Genomic DNA, 18,474 nt, shown 5'->3' with positions numbered 1-18,474 from the left:
AAAGACAACTGTTTATTGTGCGCCGGTTGTTTCTGTCAGAATCGTCGCGCCTCTGTCGTCACTTAGTTACGCCCGCCTTCTGACTCTACACTTCATGGTGATTCGTCCGGCCAGTTTTAGGAGAATCCAACCTCGAGCCTTATGGAGGGTAGCTAGACCCACCCTGGCAGAGAATTAAATTCGTTGCTGTGGGTTGTCTAGTGCGGCTCGGCTACCAAAAGTATCCGTGATGGTATGGGGGGGTGTTAGTGCCCATGGAATGGATGACTTGCACATCTGTGAAGACACCATTAATGCTGGAAGGTTCAAGCAGGTTCTGGACGTTCCTGTTAATTTCAGCAAGACAATGCTGAGCCACATTCTGCATTGTTACAGCACAGTTCGTATTAAAAGAGCTCAGGTACTGGACTGGCCTGCCTGCAGTCCAGAGCGGTCTCCCACTGGAAATGTGTGGTGCATTATGAAGCACAAAATACGACAACGGAGAGTCCAGACTGTTGAGCAGCTGAAGTCGTACATCAAGCAACAATGGGGAAAGAATTCCAGCTACAAAGCTTCAACAATTAGTATCCTCAGTTTCCAAATGCTTACTGAGTGTTGTAAAAGGGAAAGGTGTCGTAACACAGTGGTAAACAGGCAACTGTAACGGCTTTTTTGGAACATGTTGCAGGCATCCAATTCAAAATGAGCGAATATTTGCAAAGAAATCAATAAAGTCCATCAGTATGAACATTAAATATCTTGTCTTTGTTGTGTATTCGATTGAATATATGTTGAAAAAGATTTGTAAATCGTATTCTGTTTCTATTTATGTCTTACACAATGTCTCAACTTTATTTTATTTGGGGTTTGTATAAAGTGCAGTCAGCATGGTTTGATAGTAATTTTAGGTGATACTGCAGTACAGACTCATTTATTTATTCAATTTTGGCTTCTTACGAAGCTTGCCAAATACTTTCAGTAGATGTAAGTATATTGGCAAGCCTCTGCTGAAGTACAGCATCCACCCAGTTAACATGACTCACGCCCAGATCCTTTTTATCAGGAAAGCACATCCTGAGGTCAGTGAAGCTGCAAGGGAATTTATTGATCTATTACAGCTCTATAGAGGTTTTTAGGAATGTTGTTTGATTAATAAACGTATAAATGAATTCAGCATTTCTACTATTAAGTCGACAGCTATTCCTCTTCCTGTTTCTGATCTTCCTCCTCAGTCTGGTTTTTGCTTCCCTTTGCTGCTCTGATGACACTGAGAGAAACACACAAATGGTTGTGTTGCAATGCATGAGTGGGAAAAAGCTGAAAGAGAGGAACCAAACTAGAGATTTAGCTCTGAGCGGAGGGTTTCTATTAAAGTCACATGCAAACTCTACGTACATTGTTACCACCGATATTTTAGATAATAAGACTAGGCTCTATGAGGCTGTACTAAACCCAGGAGGTAACCGGTGGGTTTTCTAAAAAGTAAATTAGCCAACAGTATTTGAAAAAGTTTTACTCTTCTAACTATCTGCACAAAAACATATCTTTGAACTCTTTTCATTGTTTACTTCTGTCAAAACAGTCGTACTACTCAACTGGCTCCGTGGATAGACAGCAGAGTTGCAACTAAGAAAACAAGTTAAAACTTTTTTTTAAATGGAGTGGGGTAAAAATGTTTCAGTCACATGAACAGAGCAGTCTTTAGAGGTTTGTAAATCAACTCAGTGATTTAAAACAGCCCTGTTTAATTGATAATGCATTACAAAAAGGAGATACAAGCAACTAGAGAGGCACAAAATCACTATAAAGAACTTAAGCAACTCCTAAGAGATAGTAACTAGCTCAAAAAATGTAAAATGACTAAATTGAGAAGTCAAAAGACTACAAAGAGAGAGAAAAAGTGTCCACAAAGAGACAAAAAATTATCGTTAAGAGACAAAAGTTCCTAAAAAGAGACACAAAATTACCAATGACAGATATAAAATGATCAAAAGGAAATGTAAAGAGACTCTTACCAGATCCAAAGTTCCCCAAAAGAGACCCAAAACTACCAAAAAGATGCAAAGTGACCAAAAAGAGATACAGAAGGACTGATAAGATATACGAGGGTATCAGGATATGCACAAAAACTGATGAAAGAGAAATGGAAACAAGAGAGATACAAAATATCCATAAAGATACAAAAATAACTCAGCAGAGATGGCTAATGACTACACAAATGTAAATCCTGAAATCCAAAAACAGACTGAAAAGAACCAACAAAGGACAAAAGTTTAAAAAAAAATGGCCAAAGAAAGTCACAAAAATGAAGAAGAGGACATGCAACAAGACGTAAAAGAGACGCAAAGCAACCAAAGAGAGACACAACATAACCAAAAAGAGACACAAAGCACTCAATAAGAAACACAAAACCGTCAAAAAAGAGACACAAAATTGCCAGAAGGAGATGCAGAGATCATTAACAGTGTCAGACCAGCCAAAGAGAAACATCAAGTGACCGAAAAGAGATACAAAATGACCAAAATGTGATACAAAGCAACCAAAAAGAGATGAAAAAGGACCAATAAGTCATTATGTGACCAAGAAGTGACACAAAACAACAAAAATAGACACAAAATGACCAAAAATAGATCCTATATGACCAAAAATAGATACAAATGAGTAGAAAAAAATCCCCAAGAAGGGGGGCAATGTGACTAAAAACAGCTGCAAAAGGGACAAAAGAAAACCTAAAAAGATGACACAAATGTTCCAATAAGAGCCACGGGGTGATGAAGAGAGACACACAGTGACACAAAAGAAATACAAGATGGCCAAAATGAGACAAAAAGAAGCTTCTTATGAATTAAATGTTCGTCAGGGACTCTCCAATCTGTCCTTGACACGCATAAGTTTACAGCCTGCTGGTGGGTGGGGTAACTTTCTCTGTTGAATAGAATTTGTACTAGCATTTCAAATGTGGAGTTACTGTACATCATTCCAGCATTTTAAGTGTTACGCTGAGCTAAACTGTTGCTTCAAACAGGCATGAATGAAGCATGTCTGCACACATACATCCTGTGGAGTGGTTGGTACACTGCTGAAACAACACGCTGCACAGCACAGGATGAGGAAATGAAGTGGAGCAACCGAGTGACTTCACCTCTTTATTGCCTTGCAAATAACCCTATGTTGAGCACACCAAGCCCTTTGCCCGGACATATCAGTTCAGCGCTGGCCTGCTTCCACTGCTCCAACAGCTGATGGTACGTAACACATAGATCTGTGGCTGACAGACTCGTTTTTTTACCACTTTAACTAAAACATCTTCTTGTTTGTCTTCAAGGACTAACCCTGCGGCTCAGTCTACGTGATGTTTGTGCCTTTAGGTGGTGAAAATGTGGCAGCCTAGTTTCTGAAAAGCAGGAAATGACAGCTCATGATCCGACTGAATGTAGATCTTTGTGGAGATGGTGACCTGTTCTGGTAAAAGCCAGTGAGACTTTGATTGGCGTGGTTAATGAGTAACTGGAAGAGGTGCAACCTTCAGCAGACATTTGCTCAGCTCTTGTTGTATGACTTGCACAGTGACAAGAAGTAGAGATCTTTCAGTTTGTTTACCAAACTAAGTGGACTGGACGACACGAGTCTGTGGAGGATTCATTTTTGCTTGTATTAAGTTGAGTTTTGTTGGTTGAGACTGAGAAACTGAGCTGCTATCGTAAGTGGTGCTACAGTCGAGTTTCATGTTGTTCTGTTTTATGGATTTGAATCATCTTGATACTATTTAAAACATCTAAGTTAGACTGCTTGTTCACTAGATTAACTGGTTGAGTTTTCATGTGACAGGCCTTTGTAGCCTGACAGCTCTTTTTTCCTGTGAACACAGTAGTAGGAAGTGACATTAGGTCACTAGACGCTGTGTTTGCAGGGCTCCTGCATTGGCTGGCAGACTTTCAGGTGACTTCATTTTTAGTAAATGTTTGTTGATTGAGACCGACGGCTCTAAAAGTGACCGTTTTCCACAGGCGAACATGGAACCTGAGCCGCCGACCACCAGCTCGACCGCCAAGCTTGACCAAGTGCAAGGTCAGGTGAACGAGGTTAAAGTTATCCTGAAAGACAACATCAACAAAGTGCTAGAGAGAGGAGACCGATTAGATGATCTTATCGGCAAAACGGACGACCTGCAGGCATCCGTGAGTACACTGAAAAAAAAATGTGTTTGATGAAAAATGCTTTTACTTCTAATTAGCTTTTGAAAATAATGATTTGTAACAGTTAATTTACAGATTTATCCTGTTTTGTTAAATTACAGATAATTAGTAAAATTACAAAAATAGTCTTAATTTTTCCATTAAATGAAAAAACAGAGAAAACTGTAAATAAAATGAACATAAAAAACAATATTTTTTTTTAAATATAATTTGTTCCTTTACAATATTTGACGATAAAACTATGCTAGATTTTACTGTATTTAAATCATCCAATAAATAAATGCATTTTTAAAACTATTATTTGAAAGACAATTATGTATAAAAGGATTGAAAATGTCTAATTATTCTTTAAACTTTACAGATTTCTCATTTTTCGTGAAGTACAGATAGTATCTAGTGAAATAACATTTACAAAGCATTCACTTACATTTTGGCTGTAAGAAAAAATAAAGTAGGACAAAACTACACAATGCTCACATCAAAAATCTGTATTTTTACAAACAGTAATTTGTTGTTTTATATGTCTCACTGTAAAATTACAAAGTTTTGCTGTGTTCAAATCAGCTAAAAGTATCATTATTTTACAGAAATTAATTTTTTCTGGCACCTTTGCTGTCAGATTTTCTTTCTTTTTTGCTGTCTTTTAAATTGTCTTTCTTTCTTTCTTTCTTTCTTTTTCTTTCTTTCTTTCTTTCTTTCTTTCTTTCTTTCCAACATAACTGTCATAGTGAAGGATGAGCTTGATGTTCTTTGTTTATCAAACATGACTTATTTAAACCCCAGTGCAGTTAAAATAAAGTGTTTAACTGTGCTGAAAAGTGTATTTAATAGAGCACTTGAGTACAGTTTTACAATATTTGCCATTTCAGCTGTTTGCTCTGATGATTCTACTCAGATTTTAGAGGCTAATATTCTCAGTTTAACTGTTTGACAGACAGAGATAAACAATTAAGATCTAATTATAATTTCAAAATTCATAAGTTTATGAAATATGATACTTGGCTTGTGGCTTCCACTCTACTTTTAATTTTTTTTCTTGTTTAAGGGCCCCAAAAGTCAAATTATTCCATACTTGACACAAAAAGGCACAAATGAATTGAGAAAAGTCCAGAAAGGAAAGATTAACTTGGTACTTGACACTTTGGACAGGTCACCAGTCAATCACGGGGCTACATATGGGTCGATGTATAATTGCAGGACTTTTTATAACACGGTGGGCAGGTATCATAGTTCACATTTTTGCTGTTTTCAGGCCTAAAATCAACATGGCCGCATATAAACAAACACCACATGACCGTTTTAGAGAAAGATTGGTCTAAAATATAATATATACCATTGAATAAAATTTAAATTGAAAGTTATTCATAAAGACATTGTAGTAAACCTGTTGACATGCAATAAATCCACACTTGACTCACGCACTACTTTATATTAAATAACTCAGAAAGCCTTGGAGTCTTATCGGTCTTTTCTTCAGGAGGAGATGACATCATGTGGAGCAGGTCATGTGATCTGGAATTAACACACTTCTTTGAGAGGTGTTTTTGTAACGGGTAACTTAGTCAAAAGTGATTTCTAGGACACATATACAGTTTATTATTTTCCATATAAAATTTGATACATTGCCAATAAAGAAATATCTGACATTATCTCAAGTTAATGAAAAGAACACAATGAAACAAGTTTTGAATGAGCTCATTTTATTATTGTTTAGCTAATTAGAAGGTGGCTGTTATTGAATTCAAACAGTTATTTAGTTGACATTTTAGTGACATCTATATATTTTAAAAGTAATTATTTCCATAATAAATAATATTGGAATTTGTAAGGACATGATCATAAAAACTTTTTTTTTTTTTTTTACTTTGAATAAAAATGTACACAAGATATATCCCATGGACTTCAAAAGCCCCTCAATTTTATATTGACCCATATAGAGAGAAACACACTCACATTCACACCTACGGACAATTTAGAATCCTCAATTAACCTCAGCAATCCCAGCATGCACAGGGAGAACATACAAACTCCATGAAGAAAGATCCCAGGTCCAGGCCGGGGTGTCAACTGGTTATCTTCTAGCTGTATGACATCAGTGCTAAACACTAAGCCCACCTTGAGCTCTGTCAAATCAACTCAGAGACATAGCTCCCCTTCTGATGTTCAAAGTTTAAATGGATGTTTTTCAACACTACTGCTTATATGGCAGTGGATATTGTCAAAATACTTTTTTTTTTTTGTTCAGTTGAACTATCAACTTTAAGGAAAACTGTATTAATAACATTTAGCTAAACATTTAAATCACTTTTCAATTATTTTTTTAGCAATTTATTCAATGGGCCATCAACTTCTTTACACTTATAGCTAATGGTTTCAGCATTTATCCATAACTTTTGGCTATTTGTTGGCCTTTTGTTGGTTTAATTAAACAGGAAGTTGGGAGAAGAATGGGTGGAATTCAGCAAAGGGCTGTGAGCTGGAATCAAACCAAGGCTGCTGCAGCTTTGGAGACTATAGTCCCTCATTTATGGGTCGCCCACTCAACCAGTAGAGCTACCTCAGTGCCCCACTTTGATGCAGGAGAAGAATGAAGTTCAGCCTTTGTTTGAAAAGCTCCAGAGCGCCAAGCAGGAAAGAGAGACAGAGTTGGAATCTCTGAAGAAAGAGAATTCCAAATACCGAGAAGATCTGAATGTATCCAAAAAGCAAATTTGCACAGAAACTGAGAGGACTAAGAGTCTGTGCCAGGAAATTGAGGAGCTTAAAGAAGCAGTTTCTGTGAAGTCACAGTCCCTGCAGAAGCTGCAAGATGAGAACAACAAGCTGACTCAGGAGCTTGATAACAATCACAGAGACCAGGGCGATCTTGTGAAGCTGAAGGGTGAGCACTCAAAACTCAAAAAGCAATTGGACGAGATAAAGGAAAGTGAGAGCACCTTGAAGGAGCAGTTGGACAAAGAGAAGGCTGCCCTCCAGCAGTCCATCCATAAAAACAGTGCCTTAAGCTCAGAAAAGGACCAGCAGGTGGAAAACCTGAAGAGTGAGCTGATGGTGCTGCGTGGGGAAAGTGCCTCGGTTAAGACACTGCAGGGTACAATTCAGTCCTTGGAGCAGGACAAAGCTAAAAAAATCACCACTTAAATCAACCATTTCAACTGTTTAGATACATTTTAGCTATTTCAACCACTAAGCTACTCTTTAACTACTACTTCTTTCTCTTACAACTGAAGATATCTATTATTTTAAACTAACAAGGTCATCTGTTTGTCCATAACTTACAGCTACGCTACCTCTTTCAACCATTTACCTTTGCACATTTCAACCACATCTTCCCAGCAATATCTATTCTTAACTATTTATCTAATACCATTGACTGCATACTTTCAGTGCTTACCCGTCATTTTTATCTGACGGTTACATTTTCACGCTCATGTACTTCCTCTAAAGTGGGACTTCTGGTTGCGATAGGCATTTGACATCATTTTATTGGTGTTTTTACTTGATACATTCACCAGTTTAGCATTGCAGTCCTAAACCGGTCGTCAGGCTCAATGAAAAACTCCTCCAAGCTATTTCAAGCACTTGTCTTGCTGAAAGTTATATATGCACTACTGTTTTACATAACTTTGGATTCCACACCAGAGTGATTTGTTTCTGAATGAGCTCCTTCCCAAGTTTTATCTAACCTTTACTCTCAAATGCAGCAATACTCCTCTAGGGTTGTAAACAATTTATCTAGGTTAAATGTAAGACTGTTATAAAAAAAACAACTTATTCGTTACATCACATTTTCAGTTTCTTATGGACCCAGTGAAGCAGAAGAAATTATTTAGAAATGATTCATTCTTAGAGTTCCAAGAGTTAGCGGACTGATCTTTCAGTGGAAGAAAATTAAGTCATAATCACGAGGTATTTTGTAATGTAGAACAATGGGTTTGTGACTGATGAAAACAACAAAGACATAGCTGCACTAATACTTTCTATGGGAACCTATTTCAGTGCTTTATAGGATGTTAAAAGACTTGCCGCCTGTTTTATTATCTTGTTTTTACTTTCAGGCGGACTCATTCCAAAGGACGTCCACAAGGGTTTCCAGGAAATACTGGTGGAGAAACATCAAAATGATGGTTATAATCGGGGTAATCGTGGTGATCATCCTCATCCTCATCATCCTCGCTGCCACAAACGTGATATAAATCCCATCTGCACCGGCTCAGGACTGAAAGCGATGAAAGAGACTCCGAACCACAGACAATTAATTGCGTTCAAGTGATCATTTCAGCTCAGAGAAGAGAGGTTTTGTATTTCTCGATCGAAATGTGCGTATAATTTCAAAGGGGAAACGATTATGTGATCGGGTCACTCTGCGGCGTCATAATGTGGAGATAAAGTTCAGAGCAGCAGAGATTAAATTGCTATGAAGCTGGCTGACACACTTCTTTAACACTCCGATCCACATGTGACGCAGCAGCACCGCTCTGTTAATGGAACACAAATCCAAATGAGTGTTTATTTTTATTTGTTTCATTTTTTTAATGTCGAATACACTGTATATATATATAGATGCTGTATGTTTGTGGCCATCAAACTCTGTAATAACATAATGTATATTATGACTGATGACTAAGATAAAGAGGATCAATGGTGACAACTCATTTTGTATCTTTGCTACCACAGTACCGTATATATGTGATTTGTTCCAAACAATATTACATTTCAGTTATGGAGTAAATGAAGCAATTCACAAGTAGCAGTTTGAGAACATTAAATACAAAAAAAGAATGGATGAGGAACTGCTAATGAAACGTTGCTGCAGCGGGCTAAACAAATGCAAAAACACTGAAATACTCGGGTAAATATAGAGGAAATGAACAGTAGGTCATAGTGCTCTCCGTTTATTCTCTTACAATCATCTAAGTGATCTTTGCTGGGTACCACCATCTCTCTGGCCAACGCTCCACCAGCGCACAGCAGACTTTCATCGCTCTGAAACCTACGAAAAACAAACCAGACACAAATCAGCTATAGGTGAACGAAAAACCGTCAGATCACAAAGAAAATAGGAATCCCCTGTGTTTGTAATGTCCAATGTAATAAAAACAATAAGAAAAAACAAACCGAGAACAATTATTTTAACATTTTACAGTTAAAAAAAAAAAAAAAAAGTTAGAAAGTTAAGCTAGAGAACCTGAAGTGCAATAAATTGAAAATATTAAATGGAAGAAACCATCAGATTGGTCAAAAATACACATTAAAGAAAAGCATCACATGCAAATTTCTGGAAATGTAGTGACACTTTGATTCTCCTTGTTTTACCAAAGGTTGTAAGAGGAAAATTTGTTACAGGAAAATTAACAAAAGAGGAGTCTTTTCCATCGCTGTCAGTAACACAAAACAGAACAATACATGTACACAAAGTAAAGCACTTTATCCCCCAACACAGTAGAGTCCAAAACCAGCTTTTAGCTCATGGACTACTGGCTACAAGAGCTAAATAAAGAAACAAGCATTTTAGGTAAGATTAGGAATGCATATATTAACATTAGGAACTGGAAAGTCCAGAGAAAGCTGTACGTATCCTTTGAAAAGCAAATAGTTATTTTTTCATATTTATAATCATTACTTGTGGGGGAGTAAGGGCCTGTAAAAAATGACAATTACATGTGTATATTTTAAGTTTTACATTACAAACAGTTGCAAAGAAATTAAAAATGGAAAGAAAGATGACAAAGCTGGACGTGTCCCATATTGTTTAGTTTAGAAATGCTGATACAGGATGTTGTAAGACCATACCAAATGGCAGCATTCGAGAGCGTATGCTTCTCGTACCCGGTCCGCATTGAGCGGGCCCTGAGAGTATCTGGGAGTCAGCTCATGGCCTGCAAGGAAGCTCCGCTGGCAGGTACAAACAAGGTATGTCAGAGTTAGGAGACAACATACTTCCTTTTCTGTTTCCTTGCACATCCTTAACTTTGGCATCCATTTACTGTAGTAGCAGTACTTTACCTGTTAACTTTACAGTTTAAAAAAAAAAGAGAAGGTGCAAAAGAGGCAGCAGAAGGCCGGTTGTTAAATAATCGCCACAAGAGCGTAGCCTCTATGTTACCACTACTGTAAAGCACTTGAGGGTGCTGAGAAAAAGAAATTTATAAGAGGAAATTATACAAAATGTTACCAAACACCAAAGTAAATGTAACTACTTTAAGTTTAACGTAAGATGTGTATTTTTGGCGGTTACATACCTACTAGAAGATGAGGGTTTTCCCCATTAATACGGCTTGTAACTGTTGGTGTGACCACCACGCCGTGGCGACTTGCCGTATCCACCAGACTGATCTACAAGCGCAGCACACAGAAGACATTTCAAACGTTCCAAAAATCAGCGACAACAACCGAAACACTGGCAGATTTACTCACTGTTGTAGTCACCATATCCATAATAGTTGTTGTAACCAGAGTAATCATAGCCTCCGTATCCTCCATATCCTTGATTATTGTAACCATAGTTGCCATAGTTTCCATAGCCTTGATTCCAGTAGTTGCCATAACCCTGGTTCCAGTTCTGATTGGGGCCTGCAGTCAAACAGAAATCATCATAATATGACAAACAGGCGTTCACTACACTCAGAGTTAACTCTTCTGCTTTAATATCTCTTCAATCAAATACTTTAATACACACTCAAGCTGCATGAAACTGGAAAAAATGACAGATATTTAGTTTTTTCGGCTGTTGTGTTCCTTGGTGTTGCCGTTCTGCCCTCGTTTGTAGTTTGTGTGCTTCAAGCACCTCAGCTGATTGTGAGGATAAAGAGTCTTTGGCACTGTTATTCCAGCACATTTCTGATTCACACTTGCTTTGAGCATTACCAGGCATCAGTAATGACATCTGGGTTAACAACTCTGGCTAATGAGACACTTTTTAATGTTTGAATTTATCAAAAGAAATAATGAAAATGTTATTTTCTCTGCTGGAGCTGAACAAAATATGCAGAAAAAAAACCTGACACTGGGATTTTTGACAAATATTACAATATGAGTCACGGCATCAGTGGAAACAGGCATTTTTAATTTGAACTATTCCATTGAAACAAATGTAAAAAAGATAAAATGATTCTGCAGCAGAATAAGATTATTACTCAACCAATTCGGCAGAGTTATGTGATGATTGGCATATGTTTGTCTGTCTGTTTATTCGTGCACAACATCACTCAAAAATGGATTAATGGATCTGGATGAACTTTTCAGGGAAGGTCAGAAATGACACAAAGGACCAAGTGATTAGATTTTGGCAGTGATGCGGCTTATAGTCTAGATCCACAGATTTGTTAAAAATTTCTGTATCATTGCGAGATAGCGGCATGGCGTCACTGTAACTATGACAACAAGTGAACACTACATCAGCTGCCTGCTGACAATCACATGATTGTGATCCTACTACAAATCTATCGCTGTGGAATTGTCCGTCCAACATTATACAAGGAACAATTGATTAAACTGTGGGGGTGTTTCTGAGTCCCATCAATTCCCACCGCCCACTACATATTTAGGCCAAGCTATTCAGTATCTGTGCATAACGTACACATGCCTGTGCTCACCGTTAAGTCATTTTGCTTATGGGTACATCTATATTAAATGGCCACATTCTATGGTGTCGTGATTTCTGATCATCAATAACTAATAAACAAATGCTGCATTTCTAAAAAAAAAAGAAAAAAAGCTGCATTTCTGACAATGGGGGAATGAACAGCCTTGCGCTCTCTGAATGCTTTTCTTGTTACTTTTTGCAGTTGGACATATTGCCATTTTGACTCATTGTCCCGCCCCGGTTTCAACAACTGCTCCATTTAAAATGATTTAAACGTAATCCAATGGTGTTGACATCAGATTCCGGTTCATGTGACTAATATATTAATTTGCCGTTGCATTTTTGGAATAAGGAACATGTCTGAAAGAGGCTAAAGCTTCCGTATCTCACAGTCTTATCAGAAGGAATTCACTCGTTACCTTAATGAGTCTTTATCAGTGACACATTGTGTGAAAGATAAAGGTTTTCTCCACTCACCACCACCTCGACCTCTAGACCTGGATGAGTATCCACCTCTGCCTCCCCAGTACTGCTGCTGCTGGTACTGCTCCTTAGACATGGCCACCTTTATTTCACACTACAGGAGACAATCACACCGATTTATTACATCAACAGAAAGTCATTAGATTTAATGCTATAGTCTGATTTGAAACAAATACCTTGCTCAGTCCAATGTTGTGGTACTTTTTCTCCATAATCTTCTTAACTGGCTCCTCCTCTTTGAACGTGATGAAGCAGAAGCCTCTCCGTTTGTTCGTTTTGTTCTCCATGGGAAGCTCAATGGACTCCACCTGTTCACATGGTCAGTAAAGAAATGTAAGAAATAGGATTTTGTGGTTGTCTCCATGAAAAGTACTGAAGGGAAACAATGATTGGATCACATGATCAGCAGCCCTGCTGAGTTGCAGAACAACCAGAAGGATGTTTGTAAAGCAGATTAAACTAGCTGTTAAATCTGTGGGTATAAAAACCAACAAACCTCTCCGAAGGCACCAAAGTACTCTCTGACTTTCTCCTCAGGTGTGTCTGGAGAGAGGCCGCCGACAAAGATCTTCTTTACAGGCTCCTTGCTTTTCATGGCCTTGGCCTTTTTAGGGTCGATGACCTTCCCGTTGAGTTTATGTTCCTTCTGTGAGGCAACCTTCACAACAAAGTAAAAATATAATAAAAGATCATGTAGAAATGTTACGTGGTACTTGTCTGAGCCAAATAGAAAGAAGATTTGGTTGTCGTCAGACTGAAAGTCACGACTGAATTGCCATATTTTTTCGTCACATTCTCAGGCAGAAACTATTTTAAATTACATTTGCTGGTCAATTGTTCAGTCAGTTAATTCCCTGTTCTTTTCCTGTTAAAAGTCAGAAGACTCAGACCAGTGAGTTTCATATTGGAATCACCAAAACTGTCTGATAAAAATTCTAGAATCCAAATATTTACAGTTTACAGTCATAAAAAAACGGCAGAAACAGCAAATAGTGCAACTTAAGAAGCAGCTAACAACTGATGTTTGACACTTTGCTTGAAAAGCAATCATTAATTGAGGATTAAAATAACCGTTGTTGTCAAAACATTAAGATATTCAGTTTACTTTCTTGTAGAATTAACAAAAGCAGGAAAACATCCCATCTGACAAGCTGGAGGCACAAACCATTTGTTTCATATCTCCTTCTCTCATTCAGTACCCAAACTACTGAACAAACCACAGACACACACAGTGATTTAGTTCCAGGTTGTGCCTCTCCTGTATTACAACTGTAGTCACGCCGTTTAAGATTTGATTATCTCAAATAAACATCTGTAAATATTTTAAAAGGTAATTGAACAAAACATTCCACTGTTTTTTATTCAAAATCCACACACTGTTCTGACAGTCTTGATTAAAAAAATCTGTATTTTGCACGATAAATAAGATTTTTAACCGTTTTTTCTAGTTCTACCTCTTTTTCCTTACACTAACAAATGTGTTATTACTCCGCCAAGGAACGTAGCAGAATTATGTGATGATTGGCGTTGCTTTGTCTGTCTGTTTGTTAGCAACATTACTTAAAAACGCAATAACGGATTTGGATGAAATTTTCAGGGAAGGTCAGAAATAACACAAGGACCAAGTGATTAGATTTTGGCAGTGATGCGGCTTACAGTCTGGATCCACGGATTTGTTGTTGGGGTTGTGTTTTTGTTTTTTTTAAAGCTGAACTGCTTCACCATGGTCTCAGATTTAATGCATCCATACAAATATATAGGGGTAGGATTTGTCCAGCAGATGTCCCCATCTTCCACTGAATCAAACCTTCAAAACAGTAAACTGTTGCTTTACAGTGATTCAATGATTTAGAAAGCTTTGCTTGGCTCATCACCACCTGTCATGTGAATGTAACAGCAGCACATAAAAGGTGACACTAAACAGGCTCCTCACATGGGGTCTTACAGGTACCGTTATTTACAGCATCAAGGTGTATTATGTGCAGGACAATACCTTGTCAACACTTTCAGGTTCTTTGAAGAGCACAAATCCGAAGCCCCTTGAACGTCCAGTCATGGGGTCCAGTTTTAACGTGCAGTCTACAACCTCTCCAAACTTTGAAAAGTAATCTTTCAGGTCCTTCTTAGTCGTGTCCCAGCTGAGCCCTCCGACAAACATCTTCCTGTTGGCAAAGCAGACATTTGAGGAAAGATAAGATGCTGCATCTGTTTGAACAAAACACTTCATGAAACTGCTATGAAAAGCTGGACAAACTTAAGATAATTAGATTTAACCTGCAATTTGTTTTAAATTTACAACCCTTCAGGACAATTTCAAATACAACTTTATTCCTAATCTCATAGCCTGTATCTAGCAGAGGAACTCTAGCTTCAGGACTTTATGGTTGTAGTTTGTTTTGCTATTATTTGTCGTGCTTTATCATACTATGTTGTGTTTTTTCTGTCTATCAAGTAATTAAGACACAGAAAACTTGCATGAAGCTTGATTACTTGATGGCTGCTACCAACAACTACTTTCATTGTCAGCCTCTGACAAATGTTTTCTATAATCCAGTGACTGCTCATTGTGCAAAAAATAAAAATGAACAACACACTTGTTTCTACGTTAAATTACAACCACAGAGACTAATGCTGTAATTCAGTGTTATTTAACTTTCAGAGGCTGTTTATACCCACTGATCAGTGCACACTATGTGGATCATCATGCACGCTGGGTTCAACTGACATGAGCTCTGTATCATTATTTACATTTAGCAGGATGTCTGACGCAGGGTTTAACCTGTCATGCTTCACAAATGTCTGCCGTCCTGCTTGTGTGACAGTCACATATTTGATGACAAATCATGTGGTAATCCTTATTCACATTTTAAATCTATCACAGTGGAAATACTGATTTGAAGCTTGGCTTTACCAATTCAAGTCACAATATTTGTCAAGGAAATTGCGATTAGATATTTTCCCCAAAGAGTTCAACTCTACTTTAAAGTGGACATTCTCTGATTTCTTTAATTGTCTGATCAGCTGACAAAAATATTTTTTCTTTCACTGACGATTGAATAAGTAACACATATCCACATGTAATACTCTGATACAGATGTTTTCTTTTCTTTTCTTTTTTTTTTTACAAGAAAACCTAATTTGAAATGCTAAATCAACTAGCAAAATTACTGCACATTAAAGCGCTACCTGATCGCTACAGTGTGTGGGTAAAATAATGACACTATGAATATAATATGTGCATAAAGCGGGTCAATATGGCCACAACACTACATGAATCCCCCCGGGGTCCCTCAGGAGGTGAACCTCTACACAGCTTTGTAATAGTATTTCAGTGGTGACAGCTAGAAACGTGTGAGATGAGTCCAGCTGATGTGACTGTACCCCTCATCCTCCTCGTTTTTACTGGCGTCGATCCTGGATCCCTCGGCCTCTCCCCCCATCAGGCCACAGTCCCCAGCCGCTGACATCGGGTCGTCGCTGTTTGCCTCCCCGTCCTCCTCCATTCTCATCATGGTCGGGTCATCGCTGAATTCATAATCATCTGACATGTTTTCGCTCTTTCAGTAACTACTTTTTAACTAAAGTCGCACCGCTAAAAGGCTCCAAAACTGAAGATACGTCAGAAATCCCCAAAGAAGCTACGCTAACTGACGTTAGCTCGTGGCTAGCTAATGATTTCTAGATTTTAAATAAAACGCTTGAGGCCGGTTAGAGCAAGCTAGCTAGTTAGTCTACGTGACTGAAATGCAACTTCAGTGTGAATTCAGGCAGAATGGGTGTAAATAAGGCAAAAATTAGCTCCAGTTACGACAATTTTGAGGCAGACTTCGTCGTTTTGTTTTTATCGCCGTCGCTTCCTCTTCTTCGTTGGTGTTTATACAAATGAATGTAAAAGATTCACTGCGGCACCTGCTGCACCGGAGTGTGGCACAAAATTAATTTATAAAAACTTTCTACTTGTTCTTTTTCATTCCTCGAGCAGGTTAAAAACATATATAAATTTAAAAAAGCAAATTAGAGATAAGAAAAGCAAGAAAAATGTGTGTTTTCTTTCGATGAACATCAATTATTGTTGTGTAATGTACTGGAGCAAATGTTTATTTCTATACTTGCGTTCCAGAGACTGTTCCAAATGTTTACAAATATATTTTTCTATTTCATGTGATATTAAGACATTAGTTTTGTCGTTTTGGGACACTTTTTTTTTTACATTGTGAATTTTTTACATTTTGCACACTACATATTTTCTGTACTCTACATTATTCACATTACAAATTATAAATATTTGCATTACCTTCCTCTAAGTCTTAAGTTGTATTAAGTAAGTAATGAGTAAGTCATGAGGAATAAGTATGCTGAGACACTGTGCTCTAGGCAAAGTCAGGTCATCCCACCTTCTGTCTATTCTTAGCCTGTGCTCCACATTAATATCAGAGACTGCAGACGAGCTGAGCGCTTCTCTGACTTTATGATTTACAGCAAGAATCACATCTAAACATACAGAAACATTTGAGAAGCACTGAGCAAGGCCAGAGTTGCAAACGTTTAGCTGCCAGATAGAGTGAGACTGAAGAGGGAAAAAAAAAAGTATTTGTAGGATTTTGTGTATGTGCGTTTTCATTACAACAGGGGTGTCCAACATGCGGCCCACGGGCCAAAACCGGCCCTCCAGAGGGACCAGTCTGGCCTGTGGAACAACTTTGTAAAGTGTAAAAATTACAGAGTAGACATTAAAGGGGAACTTCATTTTTTTTCAACCTGGGGTCTGTTTTCAAATGTCATTTCATACATGTGAGTGATGGAGAAGTGAATTTTCAACAAAGCTCCAGTATTTAGCCAGGTAGGCAGCTTAGCAGCTCAGCTAGCAGCTCAGCTAGTGAAAAGTATGGGGCAGCTGGCCCCTCCGCATCAAAGTCCGCCCTAACGTGCTTTTTTCCCCACACTGACCAGCTCGGATAGTCTCAATGAGTGTCCCACAACATACTAGCGATGAGAAGTGAACGAAAACCTCCACATTACTTGGCGATCGCTCTTTGTTGTGGTCTGTATCCAAATCTCAGGATGCTAGAAAGCAAATCTCGTTCCGATATCGGGCGATTTTTGTCATTTGTCTCATGTTTTTGTCCTTTTATGTTTCCTGTTTGTCTCACTTTAATATTTGTATTTTTTCTAATCATTTTGCATTTGGCTTTGTTTGTTGTTTTTGTCTAGTTTTTGTCATTTTGTGTCTTTTTTGTCTTGCTTGTGTTGGTTGTCTTTTTTGTCACTTTGTGTCTCATTTTTGCTATATTTTGTTGTTTTTGTCATTTTGATCATAAATTAAAACACTATATTGTTCAGTTCCAGATATCTGTAGCGAAATATTTTGAGTCTTTGTAGACACACTGTGATCTGTAGGTTGTAATATGTAAATGATAAACTGTGGCATAATGTTTTTTGAAATTTCACTTATTTTTCTTAAGAAACTTCAGGTTGTTCATGATCTTTTGTAAAAAGATAATTCCTTAAATGTGAACATTTCCAGAACATACTTTTTTGCACGAAAACGAAAGAAAAATTTGGAGTTGTCGTTATTTATAGGTGATTATTCTCAGCTTTTAATGGTCTCACTTGAGATCAAATTGGGCTGAATGTGGCCCCTGAACTAAAATGAGGTTGACAGCCCTGCATTAAAAGTGTAATTACCTAAATTAGAAAGTATTAGAATGACATCTACAGTTACCAGAATGGTACCTTTTTTGAAGAATCTAAAATATAGAACAGGTTTTGACTTATTTCACACTTTTTTGTTAACTACATAATTCCATATATGTTCATTCATAGTTTTGATCCCTTCAGTGAGAATCTACAATGTAAATATTCATGAAAATAAAGAAAAAAAACATTAAATGAGGAGTGCTTTAACATTCGACTGGTAGTGTATAATTATTGGTGACCTGATGTATATATGTGGGAACGACTTCAGTGGCAGTCATTCTCATTGTGAAAACCACTTGATAGGATCTAAAAGGATTCTCTGCTTTGCGTCCCATTGGGAGTAAACTTCAGGACCAAAGGTACAAGCTGGACTCTGCAGGACGTTAAAGTTTCTAATTAATTATAGGAAGTACTTGAAAGTTTACCTTCAAGCATCTATTTCAAACACTTTAGGAATTCAGTAAGTAAAATAGGTAACGATTCACTGGTCTCCAGCCTACAAAGCAGGGCTTGAAAATTGAAAATATGCTT

General features: G+C 37.6%; 2 protein-coding genes across 9 annotated transcripts; one reads left to right on the top strand and one right to left on the bottom strand.

Moving 5' to 3' along the window:
- Positions 1-3,087: 3,087 nt before the first annotated feature.
- si:ch73-234b20.5 (uncharacterized protein LOC449923 homolog) lies at positions 3,088-8,829 on the top strand. The gene is made up of 3 exons (XM_022198325.2): positions 3,088-3,227; positions 3,990-4,160; positions 8,237-8,829. The coding sequence occupies exons 1-3, from the start codon at positions 3,225-3,227 to the stop codon at positions 8,372-8,374; spliced, it is 312 nt and encodes a 103-aa protein (XP_022054017.1). The 5' UTR covers positions 3,088-3,224; the 3' UTR covers positions 8,375-8,829.
- On the bottom strand, positions 8,681-16,136 carry hnrnpd (heterogeneous nuclear ribonucleoprotein D). 8 transcript variants are annotated; one of them, XR_002595901.2, is made up of 9 exons: positions 15,628-16,136; positions 14,240-14,408; positions 12,743-12,904; positions 12,423-12,554; positions 12,241-12,340; positions 10,596-10,751; positions 10,421-10,514; positions 9,972-10,073; positions 8,681-9,171 (listed from the first exon to the last, which is right to left on the bottom strand). XR_002595901.2 is itself a non-coding variant. In XM_022198322.2 (8 exons), exons 1-7 carry the CDS (start codon positions 15,792-15,794, stop codon positions 10,447-10,449), a joined length of 954 nt encoding a protein of 317 aa, XP_022054014.1. In that variant the 5' UTR covers positions 15,795-16,136; the 3' UTR covers positions 8,681-10,073; positions 10,421-10,446. The 8 variants fall into 8 exon arrangements, 6 of the variants coding, with proteins under 6 accessions (XP_022054014.1, XP_022054015.1, XP_022054016.1 ...); XR_007937425.1 differs by having other exon boundaries at positions 9,972-10,514; XM_022198322.2 differs by having other exon boundaries at positions 8,681-10,073.
- Positions 16,137-18,474: the final 2,338 nt, after the last annotated feature.

Source organism: Acanthochromis polyacanthus, chromosome 18, assembly GCF_021347895.1.
Source record: "Acanthochromis polyacanthus isolate Apoly-LR-REF ecotype Palm Island chromosome 18, KAUST_Apoly_ChrSc, whole genome shotgun sequence".
Classification (NCBI taxonomy): Eukaryota; Metazoa; Chordata; class Actinopteri; family Pomacentridae; genus Acanthochromis; species Acanthochromis polyacanthus.
This window is presented reverse-complemented; position numbering and strand designations above follow the sequence as displayed.

What these genes read in the sequence shown, in the direction of transcription:
- hnrnpd (XM_051938198.1), bottom strand. Translation starts at nt 15,794, where the DNA reads ATGTCAGATGATTATGAATTCAGCGATGACCCGACCATGATGAGAATG. An exon ending in AAAAACGAGGAGGATGAGGG is followed by an intron (nt 14,409 to 15,627) that starts GTACAGTCACAT and finishes CTTTGCCAACAG; the next exon opens with GAAGATGTTTGTCGGAGGGC. An exon ending in ACAACATTGGACTGAGCAAG is followed by an intron (nt 12,341 to 12,422) that starts GTATTTGTTTCA and finishes TGTCTCCTGTAG; the next exon opens with TGTGAAATAAAGGTGGCCAT.
- si:ch73-234b20.5 (XM_022198325.2), top strand. An exon ending in CGGACGACCTGCAGGCATCC is followed by an intron (nt 4,161 to 8,236) that starts GTGAGTACACTG and finishes TTTTACTTTCAG; the next exon opens with GCGGACTCATTCCAAAGGAC.